This window comes from Eucyclogobius newberryi, unplaced genomic scaffold (assembly GCF_026437365.1).
Source record: "Eucyclogobius newberryi isolate DKJ021-1_F unplaced genomic scaffold, fEucNew1.0.hap1 SCAF_20, whole genome shotgun sequence".
NCBI classification, from domain to species: Eukaryota; Metazoa; Chordata; class Actinopteri; order Gobiiformes; family Gobiidae; genus Eucyclogobius; species Eucyclogobius newberryi.
The window spans coordinates 22,176,378-22,193,616 of NW_027315835.1; the positions used below are offsets into that span (position 1 = coordinate 22,176,378).

General features: G+C 39.6%; 1 protein-coding gene across 1 annotated transcript; it reads right to left on the bottom strand.

The window, feature by feature from the left end:
• Positions 1-3,548: 3,548 nt before the first annotated feature.
• Positions 3,549-7,619, bottom strand: lrrc18b (leucine rich repeat containing 18b). Its single transcript, XM_072456370.1, has 2 exons — positions 7,257-7,619; positions 3,549-4,063 (listed from the first exon to the last, which is right to left on the bottom strand). Exons 1-2 carry the CDS (start codon positions 7,512-7,514, stop codon positions 3,560-3,562), a joined length of 762 nt encoding a protein of 253 aa, XP_072312471.1. The 5' UTR covers positions 7,515-7,619; the 3' UTR covers positions 3,549-3,559.
• Positions 7,620-17,239: the final 9,620 nt, after the last annotated feature.

Consider the following 17,239-nt stretch of genomic DNA (forward strand, 5'->3'; position numbering starts at 1 on the left):
CCCACAACACTAGGCTCAAACTAAACATGTGGAGGGACAAACATTTGATAACATAAGCAGATAACCTAAAAACACTTCACGAAGATAACCTGAAAGAGTTAAAATTACGTACCGGTATGTAAAAGAAATCATTGTCAATCATTGTTGGCTTCCTAGTCATGTAAATGCTGTTCAAGCAAAGACACTTGCTGCTCAAACCTACTGAGTCTTCAGCCTTCAGCCTCATCTTGTTGCTTATTCATTTTCTGGCCCTTCAGGTCATGCAATCTCAGTGAATGAAATTCTGTTTAGGTCCACTGCTTCTCTTCCACAGACCCACTGTTCATTCATTCTCTAATATCTGTGAGTTTGTGTGATTGACGTGCGATGAGCGTGGGGGGATGGAGCCAACCTGGGAGACAATGTGTATAATATGTCTGAAGATTGATTTCCTATACCTCCGGCAGGTCACTAGCATACACTACAGCACCAAATACATAAACACATCAGGTTTATGGATGCAAAATAACCATACAAATAAATAAAAAATCAATAGGAAACCCATTTGAACCAAAGCATTCACACTATTAATCTATGTTTTGTTGTCAAATATATATGTTATATAGTGGGGCTTTAAAAAATGTATACCCAGACACTAAAAAATACTAAAACGAGCATCAAAACTAGATTTTTTAGGAAGTATTCAATGCAAAAATATCAACAAGAACATACAAAAAATACAAAATACAAAATGGAAAGAAAGAAGGGTAGCATGGCTCACCGCAATAAGGTCCTGGGATCAATAATAATTATACCTTCCCCCACCTCATAGGACAAACAAACTTCTACCATAGTTTAGTACTGTACTTAGAGTGGTGGTCTTACACTGTACTGTCACCCTCCACTAGAGGGCCATATAAACAAGGTAAACCCAGAGGACATGGGTATTTACTGTATGTGGAAAGTGAACATATTATATATATATATTAGTCATCTACTCTTTAGAGCCTGAAAAAAAAAAGCGTAAATAAAGTCTAAAGAGTAAAGTAGATGGCAGTAAATGCACCTTTGCTGTTTGCAGCCAGCCGCCATTAAAAGCAACAACAACAACAACAACAACAACAACAACAACAACAACAACAACAACAACAACAAGAGCCTGTTCTATTCATTTGTTACTTTATTACACATGCTTAAGTGGAGTATAGGAAATAAGTCTCCCAAAAGGTCCATGAACCAGACACACTCAAACCAAGCTGGACAATTAGGCATCGTAAATTTGGGCTTTTTAATGAATTCTTATATTACATTCTGTAGAGCTAAAACAACACAGATATTTAATGCTCGCTTCATTCTTATTCTATTGTGCTTTGATTTCTGTTCCGTAATTGAGTAAGTTGCCCCAGGGCCACTGTGGCTACAATAGTAGCTTACCACCTCCAGGTGAGGAGTGAATGAATAATGCACTGTAAAGCAATTTGAGTTGCATGGAATGCACTATAAAATCCAATGATTAGTTAGTTAGTTAGTTATATATTGTATTATGATGTGTGAATTAAAGATGGGAACAATGGAATTGATAATAATAATGATGATGCTAAAGTAATTCTAATTGCATTCGTAAATACTTTACTAAACCTGTATTAGCCGTTATACACACTGACCACACCAGAAGCAGAAACACAGCAGCTTCATGTGTCAGCTGTGTCCTCAGAGGATTATGGGCCGATCCCCACAACACTAGGCCCAAACTAAACATGCAAAGGGCAAACACAGAAGACAACACAAATCAGATGACCCCAATATCCATGCTAGGGTGGTCAAAAGAATCAAAAAATAAAATACTGATCAATAAACTAGCATCGAAACTACAAAGTCCTTTGAGCAATATTAAAAAAGGCCCTATACAAATTGTGACCTTTTCTGAACAGTTTAAAAATGTTCTCGAGCTTTGCCAGAACAAGTGGAATGTAGCAGGTCAGTGTCTGCTGCTGCGTTTGGTGCGAGGTGAGAGGGCGCCCTATAAAAGCTGACTTTTGGACAGTGGCAAAGATGCTACCTTCAGAGTGAAAATGTGGTGGCCTAAAAGTAGTTTAGCACACTTTTCAGTAAGTTGTAACCGTGCTTGTCATTCATGCAATATGGGGCAATGGGAGCTAACTCGTCCCTGCTCTGGGCTTGGTGTGGTGGCTTGTCCCGTCGCTCTGATCCTGAACTTGGGAGTCACACATGCCTTTTATCAGCGGTAAGCAATCTAAATACAGCAGTCAGACTGTATTTCCAACTAGAGCTTATATTGAGTTGTTTGTGCAGTTTTCCAGGAAGCCGGCCTCTGTGACGTCTCCACTCGCTCTTGTGTATTAGGTATGTTTGTACACTGTAGTCTAGGGGGACAGCCATTTTGGGGGTTTGTAACTATTGATCCCCTTTGTAGGGTAACAGTATACGGGCCTCCTTTTCTTCAATCTACTGATTTTATCTTGTGAAACGGATCTGTGACTACTGGTTCTAATCAACTATTAGTATTTAGTAAATGAAACCTTTTGCTTATTGCTCTGTCCAATGTTTTAAAATTCCAACAAACCTGTGTGACCTGTAATGAGCAGGGTTCCCTGTCCACTTTTTCAAAATAGGGTGGCGTTGTAAGAAAAGTGTAGTAAATAATGTGAGTACAAAGACAGCTTTACCTCGCTTTGGAAAAAATTGCATTATTGATAGGACCAATCAGTTAAAATGGAGGCTTAATTTAGTTTAAATTTGGTTACAGCTTGTGCTATATTTTCACTAAGTGCTGATTTTCTTTTGTGCCATTTTAAACAAGTCTTACAATTTGGATTTTGTGTTATTTTGCATATAGTTTTTTATCTTTGTGTTTGTACATTATTTCTGTAAATGGTATTTAAGGCCTTGAAATCACGGTTTGCATGTCATATATAAGGACATCAGCAAAATCTACATGTGTATATAGCCATGTGTTGTGTATGTAAAAGACTTAAAAAAGAGCATTTTTAATGCTCATCGTGGAATCAAATTCGGTATCGAGTCTATGCCTTAATATTCAAATCAAGTTTGAAACACTAATCTATACAAAATCATTATAAAACATACTTTTAGGCAAGTAAAATTCAGATTATTATTATTATTTACACCATTGTCTGCTATACAATACAAAGGTGTAGTGTAGTGAGTCTTAAAAATGTGAAACTCATTCATTTTAAACTCTTTACAGCAGTTTTTATTGCTCACTTATCTCAGACATTCTGAGCATCCTAATTATCACAGCGCTTTTCACAACTTTCAGAGACCCCTGCTTCGTGGACATTTTTTTTTTTTTAAATTTAGTCTAATTCAAAGGTCAAATTGAGACATTATAGTTTAAATTATATAATATAATTTAAACTTCAACTCAATAAGCTTGAAGCTTTTTATTTACAAAAACGGCATCTGTACAATAGTATAAAATATCCACATATGTCTTTTAAGTAGTTTTTTCTTATTCTGTTTCTTTATGTTTAACAATGGAGCAGTAAATTATTATAATGCCCGTCCTCAAACCGTTCAAACCAGCTGAAGCGAGTCTTTAAGTATCGCCGAGATGTTCTGCTTTATCTAACTGTTGTGGCTCTGTCTCTCCCTCCTCCTCTTCTTTGGTTTGCTGCTGCTCCTCTGCTTCCTTCATCTTGCTCCACTCGTTCTGACATCGACTCAGACAGTCTCCACAGAGCTGCTTCTCCGTCACCATGTAGTGCTTGAACGTCACCGGTATGATCTCCTGCGGGGGGTGCTCTTGTGTCTGTACACTGGTCAGGGGGTTACGCTCCAGGTTGACTTTCTGCAGATTCTCCAGACGGGCCAGGCATCGGGGGGCGCGGGTGAAGCGGTTGTCGGACAGGCCCAAGTGGCGCAATTCCTTCAGGTTGCCAATAGAGGCCGGTAGCGAGTCTAGTTGGTTCAAGCCCAGGTTTAAAGTGAGGAGTTTGTGCAGGAGTCCCATCTCGTCCGGCAAGAAGGTCAAGCGGTTGTTGCACAGGTTTAGGAGAACCAGGTTTTGAAGGCGGCCGATGGAGACAGGGACCTCCTCCAACTGCAAACAGAAATGCCCAAATGTCTGTGGTTGTGGATTATTAAATGTGTGCGGATGCCTTAAAATAGACTTTAACAAAGAAGTTAGAGAACATTTTATCACATGTTTACGATGCATTGTGTAACTTTTCTAATTTAATGGATTTGGTGACAATTTTCCACAGTAACGCTTTAAACTTGTTTGACCCCATGGCGACGTGCAGCTGACGCCACAGACCTCCAGAGACATGACATCTCTATCTCTGCCAGTCACTTGCCCGATGCTCAGTTTTGTGTGTGTGTGTGAGTGGGCCTGCTGTAATTGTGTGTGTTTGTTTGTGGGCTACACGGCCGATACATCCTTGGTATCCTATGTGCCAACGAAAGCAAAGAATGTGGTACTTATAAGTACACTACACAGGAATGGGAGAATCTGTGGCCTGGTACATCAAACAACAGAAATAATAATGGATTACAATGCCACAAAGGAGGGGTGGACAATTTGGACAAGCTGCCTGCAGTTGCAAAAGAAGGACCCTACGCTGGCCACTGGTGATTTTCTACGACATGCTGGACATCTCAGCATCTGCAGCCACTGTGAGGAGAATTCAGGGGGACAGTGCAGGTGCCCCATCCACCCAACCTGCAGACCCACCATCTGCAGAGCCTGAGGAAAGTGTGTAAGGCTGTGTTGCATTATATTTTTGACACTCAGAAGTTTTAGTTTAATTCATGATCTTTTCATTATTCTAGGTTGCGGGCAGTAGCAAGAAAAAGCGACGCTGTGAAGTATGTGGGCCTAAGATGGACCGGAAGACCCAATATACGTGCATCAAGTGCGACAAATACATTTGCAACAGACACACAACCAAACTCACTCACACCAAACTGTCACTCATGTGTTGTACAGGCAATGTGTTCAATGGGGCTCTAGACTGACATGGTCACTGCATGTGATCAGCTTGCGTTGTGTAAACTGTGTTTTGCTATTAAAATGACCTGATTACTAATGAAGTTCATTGAAATTCAAAGAAATAAAAGTTTATGGTCATGAAAAACATTGCTTAATTTGTAAATTTGTTTGATTTTGTCCACTCTTATTTTGAGTATAATTGATTTCCTTTATTTTACTAAAGAACAAAAACAAAAAAACGAGTAGCACTTTAATTCATAAATGTGTGATAACAAAGTTAGAGGGCTAATATTAAACATAGTGATGTTTATATTGATTCTAATTGGGACCAAGTAAACCAAGTTTTATTGGGTTTAATTAAAGCCCCCAAAATACAGCGGGTCCAACAGACCCGGAACACCAGCTGAGTAACAAAACAATGAACACCATACAAGGGTTAATCAAGAAGACCATTTTAGAACTTACATTCAAATTTGTGGTTGGTTAGATAATATAATAGCTGTGTCTGCAACAAAATACCTTCAGTAATGACCCCTTCAGAAGAACTTGAGACTCATGCAACGTGACGCTCCCTCCATCTTATTTTGACATTTTTTCTTGGAATTAGAATGCACTTCACCTGATGAGAAATCCAATGCATCAGATTCATGGAGTAGAATTTCACTGCTGATTCCATATCTATAGAGTTTTTTAAATAATAGTTCATGACTAACTGTGGCAAAAGCTTTAGAGCTAGGATTGCCCCAATGACATACTGTGTGTTGTCTATTGCATTTGAAAGCCAAGGTAGTGGTCCTTTCTGGTCTGAAGCTGTATTGTTGTTCACAGAGTATATTATGTTTTTCAAGGTATAATCTTTTTTGTTATCATTTCTCCAGTATCTTTGAACATGTGGATGGTATAGAAATGGGTCTGCAATTTGTAAATTCATGCTTATCACCAGATTTGTAGATAGGGACTTTTGCCATTTTCATCGCTTCTGGGAATACACCTGACTGTGAAGATAAGTTAAATACTGTTTGTAGGTGATTAGAATGACTACATATTCAATGAGAACCTTCTATACAGACATGTCCAGTCTCTTCCATTTTCTGTCATATCTGTGCCTTGTAAAAAATATGCATAGTCATTATGCATTTTTGCTGACCAGGAATATCACCATTTTGATTGGAATTAAGATTTTTTTACCCCCTTAATTCACAAATTAGAGCCAATTTAACTGAAATAGTTATTTAATTAATTCACAATGGCATTGGGTTAACTACTTACTCTTCCATCGTTTGTCAGACAATGAGTAGGAAAGTTGGCATTTCGATAACCCTTTTGATTAGTTTCTTTAAAACACTCCATGTATGTTTAATGTCATTTTGTTATTTTCCCAAGTTGCACAATAATATCCCCATTTACTTGATTTCATGATACTTATTAATTTATTCTTATGTTCTAGGTACACTGAGCCGCTTTAGTCCTTTTTTTTTCAGGACTACAATTAGTTTTTTTCTTGCCCGCTAGTCAACCATGGCCTTCAACCAAATTTGTTGCTGTCTTTTTACACGCTCGAGGATTCCCCCCTAAATGTATCATTGCATGAACCAGGTTTACTATAGATGTAACTTAGACATTTCTTGACTTTTCAATCTCAATATCCACAGTAACCCATTCTATCAATTGATCAATGACTAAACACATGTTTCTGACCATCGTTTTGACGGTTCTTACTTATGAAAAACATGTTCTATCCTTCAATCTAGAGTAGAGAACATTACTCCTCATAAAGCCATGTCTCTGAGATTGCTATTGCAGAAAATGTGTGTTTTGTTTGTTTCAAGCTTTGAGAAATTTGAGTTAAGGCATCTACAGTTAAAATGAATAATAAATAATGCATCTTTTGTGGTTTAATGCATCTCAAATTGCTCATCAGTATAATTTTTACAAGTGTTCTGTATTTTTTGTTTATAGATTGTTCTCTGGATCAAGATCATTCTTCATCTTTTTAAATGCTTTATCAGCCAAATGAAGTAAAAATTGAATATTTATGAATGAAGTGCATTATTATGATCTTTTTTGACATTTTGATTTAATAATGCCAGAGTCACAGATATAAAAGGTCTTTTTGTACGTGTTTTAGAGTCCGTATAGTCCAGATAACGATGATGATTATCAAAATACATCAATTATTATTTTTTGAATAGTTGATTAACCGTGCAGTCCTACCAAACAGGTGCAAAACTTAACAAAAGAAATGACAAAAAAGAACGTTGTTTCTATCTCATGAAGTGAAATTGTCTTCACATGTACTCACGTAGTTACTGTGCAGGTCGAGCACGGTGATCATGATAAAGCTCTCGGGCAAATCAGACATCTTGCGTATGAGATTGCGACTCAGGTCCAGCTGATCCATCTCAGGCATCTTCTGGAGGCACTTGGGCACGGTGGTGATCCCTTGAAAACTGAGCTTCAGACTCCGTTTCCCATCCAGCGTCTGCTCCACACAGTTCTGCACCGTCTTCAGGGGGATGGTCTTCTCCTTGGCCTTCTTGGACTTGGTGTCGTTGACCATGGTGCTGTGAGGACAGAAGAGCAGGGAGGTCGGTACTTAAACGGCAGGTAACAAAACGCTGAAGGGAGGGACCGTGCACAGATTGTGTTACGTACTATATACAGACAGTGTAACTAAAGACTAAGGTTTATGTTTCTGGACAGATAACATGAGCTGCGCTGAATGCTCCTGTCACAGATGGCTATGGATGAGGGAATTTTGATTGTGATCATTGACAGTTATAATCCAACACAGTAACTCAGCTGTTACCTAAAGTTTAGGAAACCGGACCATTTGTGTATTCCATTAAGATGGTGTGAGGTCTCAGGTGCTTGGAAAATGCCTGTTTGTACCTACCCCCTATCTCTGCCCACATCCCTGTACTTAGCTGTGATCATTTGAGAAAATAAGACTCCAAGTGACACCTGGACTCTAAAATATCACATAGTCACTAATCAACCATAATTACATTAAGATAAGATATTCCTTTATTGTCCCACATGGGGAAATTTCATTGGTGCAACGCAGGTAGATACAGAGGTAGATACAGAAGAACAGATCACTTATAGGAAGTCTGAAAAACACTTTCAGTAGAAGATCTCCTATAAATAAATAAAAACTCCCATAGACAAATAAATAAATAAATACCATTGCATGTGATCCCGACAGTAATTGCACATGAATATGTGTCACGACAGCACATAGATTGCACATGAATTTCACAGTAATTGCACAGTAATTGCACATGAATTCCAACAGCAATTGCACATATGACAGAATTGCACATCAGTAATAGGTTAGGTCAGTATTGCGAGTGTTCAGTACTAACAGTTTTTGTTATAAAGTCTGACAGCAGCAGGAAGGAAAGACCTGCGAAACCTTTCCTTCACACATCGAGGGTGGATCAGTCTCTCACTGAAGCTGCTCTCCAGAGCGGACAGAGTGTCCTGCAGGGGGTGACACTCATGGTCCAGCATAGATGTGAATCTAGCCAGGACCCTCCTGTCCCCCACCTCCTGCACCGAGTCCAGAGCACAGCCCAGGATGGAGCTGGACTTCTTGATGACTCTGTCCAGCCTCTTCCTCTCCCTCTCTGTGATGCTGCTGCTACAGCAGGCCACACCGTACAGGGGTATTAACTATATTACTAACTATATTTACAAAATATAGGAGATAAAGCACAAAAAGTGTGAGAAAGAAGAGAGAGCGTTTACACCGGGTTGCAGTTTTGAACAGGAAGTCACTAGACCTTTTCTATTACTAAGCCGTTTTAGATATTATTATTGTGGTTTACAACGATGTAAAAGGATGATGTACTTATGTTATAGTTCAATACTATGTACCATGAAAAAAGCGTAATATGTGTCCTTTAAGATTGTCCTCAGAATCAGTGGACAATGGCATTGTTGCAGCTTCTCTAGATCTTGTGCATCTCAGGTTATGGACCAGTCAGTGCTCTAAATGTGTTCTAAAATATTCTGCTCTGCTTTTCTGGGCAAAGCTTTGTTGTGGAACATCTTGGAACAGATTACCACAATGATCTTCTACAATATACAAATGTGACATAGCCAACAGCCACCTACATACTCTGCAGTAAAAATAATCAACCTACCTGTTATTGCATAATACAGTAAAATGTCTTACCAGTTTCATAGATCAGGACAGGAAAGTTACCCCAGTCCAGTGTAGAGTGAGGTGATTCGGGAAGACGTGCATTTGACATAACTAAAACGATAGCTGCTCCAGGTTAGCCCAAGCGTGTCTGACTATAGACCTTATTGCAACGTCCCCTTATTGTTGTTGTGGTTGATTTAATGGTGGCTGGCGCCACCTACTTTAGACTTTATTCTTTAGACTTTATTCTTCAGACTTTATTCTTTAGACTTTCTCGAAACAGGCATTTTTCCATTGCGAGTGACTTCTTCTTTTTCTTTGGGTATTTTATGGCGGTTGGTATCATTACCGCCACCTACTGTAGATGTATGTCTTAGACGGAGGGGTTAGGGTTAGGGGTAATGCATGTTAGGGTAATTACCGCCAGACTTTATTCTAAAGTACCAGGATAACTTCCAGACTTTCGGTAATGCCCATGGCCATATCCTGTACAGTTGCGGTGTGATGATGTCACGCCTTTGACAACGATGTCACTGATGATGATGTCACCAGTCACCAACATTCCGCCACTCTAGATAGGGAAAAATTGCAAATTTGATGACAGATCCCAAAAAACAAGACCGAGGGATACCGAAAGTACCTCTGTCACGAGTTCGTTTGAGCTTCTGTGAAAAAATTATGGCGCAGTCGAAAACATTTGTGCGGTAATTTTTATTCACACCCAGTCCCAAAAACAGTGGCAGAATATTTACAGTGAAAAAACGATGACGATCAAACAAGGTATTTACAGGATCAAAAAACTCACAGTAGCTATAGTAACAGGGTTTCACAGCAAACATGCTCTCCTCAGCTCTCTCCTCCTTCAACAATGAGGCGAGACCCTCCCCTGGGCAAACCAATTTACAAAGGATGGGGTTAAACACAAAAATGGCATAAAGTAACGCAAACCCCCAAAATCATATTGTCCCTTTAACTTAAAATGAAATCGCCATAGCCCTCTATACGGCTCAGACATTAATAACACATGAAACAATAATACATAACAAAAACACACATTTTAATCGAAATGGTCAAGTGCCTCTGGTCATGTGACCAGACCAAGCAGGGCAACCAGCAGCAGCAGGTGAGTGTGGCGCGTGGGCGCCGAGTGTGCACCCTCGAACGCTCTACAGCGGGGAAAAGTGTCCGGGCAGTGGGGAAACAGTTCAGGGAAATGAAGGATCAGGATTCAGTTAACTGGGCACTCCGCAAATGCGAAGAGCGCACGGTGTTCGCACCATGCGCTCCGTGCGCTGCACTCTCGGGCCGTGAGAGAGCGCACACCGAGGAGAAGAAATGACGGGGCGGTTAGGACGCACTGTCACAACCTCCAAGAATTAAATTTAGATTATCTACAAAAACAGATTGGAATGATGCAAAGATAAAATAAAATATAAAAATAAAATGTAAGAAAAATAAAGATCTACAAGAACTAATAGTGACTGTATATTACATCACACTCGCTCTTTCTCTCTCACTCTTTGTATGGACTTCTAATTCTAGGGCCTCCTAGAATTAAAAAAAATATACAATGACAAATATCCGCCAGGACAATGTCTGCATCGTGGATTATTGACATGAGCATCTGCAAATGGACAGAACAAAGCATTAACTATATATTATTAACCCCTATTTGTTCAAAATGTTACTCATAACTACACTAAATGTGGCCTCAATATACAATAGAGACCAAAAGTTTGGACACACCTTCTCATTCAAAGAGTTTTCTTTATTTTCATGTCTATGAAAATTGTAGATTCACATTGAAGACATCAAAACTATGAATTAACACATGTGGAATTATACTTAAAAAGTATATAATATGTCTTATATTCTAGGTTCTTCAAAGCTTCGCACACTCTTGGCATTCTCTTGATGAGGTTCAAGAGGTCGTCACCTGAAATGGTTTGAGTTCCCAGAGATGCTTAGCACTTGTTGGCCCTTTTGCCTTCACTCTGCGGTGTGTGTCCAAACTTCTGGTCTGTACTGTATATGTGTATATGTCTCTGTATGTGTGTGTGAGTTTGTGTCTGTGTGTATATATATATATATATATATTATGTGTATATATATCTCACAATTAGAAATGGTAACGTAAGAAGTGTGTTTAAGAAAATGCAAGAAGAGAAGAGAACACTGTACAAACTCTCATTACATCATTAGTTTAGTATTCAGCAAATGACCAAACAAATAATGAATTGTCTACGCAGTTATAAATGAACTAAAAGAGGAATGTTACATGCTGTTGAAAAACTTACCATATCTCGCGTGTTGATATGGTGACTACTACTTCTTGTGGCGTTGCTATGGCAACTTTGACACATCAGGGCCTGTGGGACCTCTGGATGAAGGTAAGTCCCGTGAGGGTCCTCCTGGTTGAGGTCTGCAGGGTAGGGGACTCTGGATTAAGGTCTGCAGCCATACGACTCTCGGTTAGCCTGGCTAAAATGAAATAAAGACATGCAGAGGCGCCCAGTGCTTTGGTCTGAAGCCAGGATTTGTTTGGTGTTGTTCCCAGGCAACTGTTTAAAGCTCACACTAACACCTAACAAGTCACAAGTTTCACTAGGCTGATAATGTTAGCTAAACCAGGCTACAATTACATTTCGTAGGAATGTTGGATTATATTTAGAAGTTTAGAATTGTATCTTTTTAATCCTACTGTATATCATTAAAAAAAAAAAAAGTGAAATCAACATTTTCTAGTTTTAATGTCCTAATTGATATTTTCAATTTAATTTGAAATTGAATTAACTTTTTGCTGATTATGCTTCTATGTTGTACATTTGATCATATTTGAATGTAAACTTATGAACCAGCAGGTGGTGCTGCTACTGTTGGCCACAGCAGTTCAGGAGTGTGCAGTTGTATAACTTTTATGACTATGATAAACTCAGATGTTTGGCTTTATTTGTGCTATATATACTATGCATTTTGTGTAAGAAGATGATGTTACCATCACCTTTAGCGAACTTCATGTTTAAGCCTTCACAAAGCTATTTGTGAAAGTGCACTCCTTATCTGTTTACTTATTGATGTGAACTAGCTGGCGCTGGTGTAATATCCTTTATTAGCAGAGCTACTTCCTGGGGGAGTGTGAAAAGCAGGTCACATTGGGGGAATGGCATTGAGAGAGCTAATCACAACACGATGGTTCCGATAGCTTTAGCTGATTAGAAACACGAGTCCACTGTGTCTGTAGTTATGCATGAGTGAGGGCAAGCACTGCTTTTCAACAAGTAATAGAAGAAGCTGTCAATCATTCTGCAGCTACAGGCAAACAACAAGACCCCCTGTTCAGTTACAAAATGTCAATGTGTATCCAAGGGAAGGTGTTCAGTATCCAAATAAAGGGACAACAGGCCATCTAGAGGTGGTTGAATTTATTGCATGTGCCCTGGTATTGAAAAGAAGGTGCTTTCAAAACATTTAGCAACGTAGGGACTAGATGGTCTAGTTCATGTCATCTTTTTCCTTCTTGCTATTGTTTTATTGGTGAAAAAGCATAGGTTGTAGCTCTGTGCTGGTGCTTGCATGGGGCTACACCACAAGACGGCACCAATCATGATTCTACTAGAGGTCTGGCCTGGTAGACATCAGATTAAAGTCAAGTTCTCCACATTATCTGGGATTGCACTGACTAGTTGAAAGTGATCAGGAAAACGTGGAAACTTTTCTGTCAAACCTATGCTACGTCCAACTGGGAGAAAAGCACAGACATCTTTCACTTCTAGAAATGCCAAAAGTGCTTCCTTCTGCTCTCTGATCCAAAATAAAACAATTGGATGCTTGCAAAGTAATTGCCTCTGGGGATAAATAAAGTTCTTTGAATGTGAATTGCTGCCAATGTCTTTCAGCTTTGCCATTAGGGGATGGCAATATGGCAAAAAAATGTATATCAAAGATTACAATTTTGATTTCAACATGATTGATTTCTATTATTGGTAAATTGGTAAATAAGTTATTTGATTCACACTTTGAGATTGTAATTGTGATTGGTTAAATCCACCTGTCACTCTCTTATTCTAACAGAGTGTGTTTGAACAGGAGGCTGATTAAATATATTACCAAAAACAGATTGTCACTGGCATTTTTATCACCATACCTCAGATCTATTTACTCGGCAATATGGTGATACAAATCAAAATGTGAGCTCATCCTTGTGACAATCTGCTGTTTTGGTGATATAATCAGATCACAATTCAGTGTTTCTCTGTTTAATGCTGCTCCATGCTTAAACACTGTCATTTCCCTCCACCTACTCCCCCCTATTGTCAACCCCGCCCCTTAAGGTTCTGATTGAATGACAGCTGGAATTAACCTATGAACTCTCAGAACAAGTAGAGGAATTTATTCACCAATAAAATCTGAGATAAATATTGCAAGTGGAAAAAAGTGGAAAACTTGTAATATGGCTCCAGGAAACTTTTATAAATTGTTTTTACAAATCGCCCACAACATAATCTGAACTATACAGACTCTAAAACATGTACGAAAATACTTTTGATAACAAAGACAGCGGCATGATTGAATCAAAATGTCAAAAAATAATATGAAGACATCCACCAAAAAGATAAACCATGGCACACAGCCTCCTGGCTGCTGCAGTTTCTCCAAAAGTCTGCATTTTCTTGTGAATAATGAGCACTTTGACAGGGACAAGAAACGTCACACATTTATCCAACAATTCTCCAAACATGATTTTGTGGTTCTCCACTAAGATGTACATATGCTTTACCCAATTACCCTCAATGTAATCAGTGTAGTAACCCTTGTTAATACATTTGTATGATTTAAATATTATTCCCCTTGAAAGTTCCGTTTTATAAGCTTTATTAATCATTTCAGTCAAATAGTCATAATGGTCATTACTTTGTTTAATTTCCTGGTTATAATAACTTATTATTTTGTAAACACATCAAAGCCAAAGGATTCTTTCAACACGTCACAATTTTACATGTGATTATCTTTTACAATCTGATGAAAAACCTTTTTTTACCTTTTGCCATCCATTAAGAATCTATGCTGTTAGGTGCAAAACCTGGTCATAAGCCATCCAGTTTAAGATTTTAACATCTTTGTTCAGTTTGTATGTTTTGATCAGCTCCTTCCATGTTGTTAGACCAGATTTCACCCAAGGGTTCTCCATTTCCCCCAAATAACTCAACCGTTTGTCATCTGCCACTCAGGCCTGCGCAGGAACCGCCGGCACAACATTAATCTCAATATTGTTCCATTGAGCATCATATTCTGGATCACACCAGTACAGTAACACAATGATTTGAGCTGAAATAAAGTCAATTTCAGACAAGGTAAACTCCTTTTACTTTTCATAATTGTACTGTCACCATAATTCAACCTTTATTTGGTTGATAATGTATTGAAAAAGTCTCAACGTACATCTAGTTGACTAATGAAATTAATAACTGACTAGACGACAATTAAATATAGCCTTATTGTTAACTGCAAAATAAGTAGTTTGACTGGTAAAACTGCTAAAACTGACCATATATCATAATGTTGAAGGTAATGTTGACATTTTGCGTGGAATCGTTTACTTTGTCCAGGGTTTTTCTTTTCAAACCTGGTGTTTCTTTGGTCCTTTTCGGAGTCTCGCCACTGCAGTTCAGGCGTGAGTCGGTTTGACTGATGTGTTGTTGGATGTTTGGGAAAGCTGGCACCACAGAAGCAGAGGCGGACTGTGTTTACCCCAACTCTGAACGCATGCGGCTTCGTCTTCCTCTAACTATGTCCTCGTTACGTTGTCTTCCCATCCATAGTCTGCTTCAAACAACTCTTGTCCTTTTTTGTAAATGTTTGCGCAAAAACTCAAAATAACCCGGGTTTGAGAAAGTGTTTCGGGTGGCTATTGTTAGTAATGTAATATAATGCCTGGGCTTGGTTCTGTTTTTCTTGGAACAGTGAGCCCTTAAGTATCACATTTTACCAAACAGTATCACTTAATGTCTCAAATACAAAAACAGTATCACGCACAATAAGAGCTTATTCCTGTCACTTTCTTCTTTTGATACTTGATAAACCTTTGCTTCAGATATTATGTTAAAGTCCTCTGCAGTCTGCTAGGTAAAGTATGTCTCAAATTTTGAAAATAAACATCAAAACCTTATATCAATTTGAGTAATTCGGCTCTATATATGAATGCATAATGTAAATTGAAGTATATTAATCAAGAATTAGACTAACAGCTGATTCAATGTCTTGCTGTTCTAGAAGCTTAGAGGAAAATAACCTTTCAGTACACTTTGCTTTATCATTCCACTTGCTTTGTGTGACAGTCAAACATCATGTTCATGATCGATCCCATTGTACCAGAAGTGTTACTGGTACGTGTGCACAATATTGACAAAAAGGAAATCTCAGCATTTTCTTAGTATCCTGATGACATGAGATGATGTTGCAAAACAAGCTTGTAAATGTAAATTAATCAACCTCATTCAACATAAGAGACAAAGGACAAAGACAAATGACAAGAGACAAAAACAGGACAAATAACGCTAGACAAGAAGATGAATAATAATATGTAATTAAATCCGCAAGTGGCGATGATGGCTTTCGACTACCTTCTTGTGGCATTTGTGTGCGCATTTTTGAAGCAAGGAGTGTGATCTATAAAAAAAACCTGAAATAGTAGAGCGACACACATGGCAGGATGGTCAAATGGACCATTAACAAAAACGTTAATTCAGTAAAACCACGTGCAGACGCATGCACGTGCACCACCGCGCAGGAGCGTGCACATCACGCACTCGCTTCATGCATGCAGACCACGTATTTGAAAGTTTTCCTTCATTGCTCCTTTGTTCAGATGCCCTCCCTCAGTGTCCCTTCTCTGAGCCTCTACCCCGCTCTCACCTCGCTGCTCTCCCCCGCTGCTCTCCCCTGCTCTCTTCCCGCTCTCTCCCCGCTCTCTCCCCTACTCTCACCTCGCTCTCTCCCCCGCTCTCTCCCCCGCTCTCTTCCCGCTCTCTCCCCTACTCTCACCCCGCTCTCACCTCGCTCTCTCCCCCGCTGCTCTCTCCCCCGCCTCTCACCCCTGCTCTCTCCCCACTCTCTCCCCTACTCTCACCCGGCTCTCTCCCCTACTCTCACCCCGCTCTCTCCCCTACTCTCACCCCGCTCTCTCCCCGCTCTCTCCCCCGCTCTCTCCCCCACTCTCACCCTGCTCTCACCCCGCTCTCACCTCGCTCTCTCCCCCGCTGCTCTCTCCCCCGCCTCTCACCCCTGCTCTCTCCCCACTCTCTCCCCTACTCTCACCCGGCTCTCTCCCCTACTCTCACCCCGCTCTCTCCCCTACTCTCACCCCGCTCTCTCCCCGCTCTCTCCCCCGCTCTCTCCCCCACTCTCACCCTGCTCTCACCCTGCTCTCACCCTGCTCTCTCCCCCGCTCTCTCCCCGCTCTCGCCCCCGCTCTCTCCCCCACTCTCACCCTGCTCTCACCCTGCTCTCTCCCCCGCTCTCTCCCCGCTTTCGCCCCTACTCTCTCCCCGCTCTCACCCCCGCTCTCTCCTCTACTCTCTCCCCGCTCTCACCCCCGCTCTCTCCTCTACTCTCACCCTGCTCTCACCCTGCTCTCTTTCTTTTACAGTGTTTTTATTGTGCAAACTCCAAATTTGTTATTTTACAGTGCTTTAATTGTGTAAAAGCCAAATTCATTGTTTTACAGTGCTTTTATTGTGTATCATTCAAATTTGTTGTTTTACAGTGCTTTTGTTGTTAAAAACCTAAATTCACTGTTTTACAGTGCTTTTATTAAAAATAAAAAAAAACAATGTCTGTTATTTTGCAGTGCAAAATTTGTTGTTTTACAGTGCTTTTGTTGTTAAAAAACTTTTTATTTACAGTGTTTTTACTATGTAAAATTCATTTTTTACAGTGCTTTTACATGTACAACCCTAAATTCACTGTTTTACAGTGCTTTTATTAAAAAAAACGATGTATGTTATTTTGCAGTGCTTTTATTATGTAAACTCCAAATTCGTTATTTTACAGTGCTTTAATTGTGTAAAACCCAAATTCATTGTTTTACAGTGCTTTTATTGTGTATCATTCAAATTTGTTGTTTTACAGTGCTT

Bases quoted from the DNA above. Each gene is read 5' to 3' on its own strand.
- lrrc18b (XM_072456370.1), bottom strand. From the start codon at position 7,514: ATGGTCAACGACACCAAGTCCAAGAAGGCCAAGGAGAAGACCATCCCC. The intron at 4,064-7,256 runs GTGAGTACATGT...TTCTGTTTGCAG, and splicing joins TCGACCTGCACAGTAACTAC to TTGGAGGAGGTCCCTGTCTC.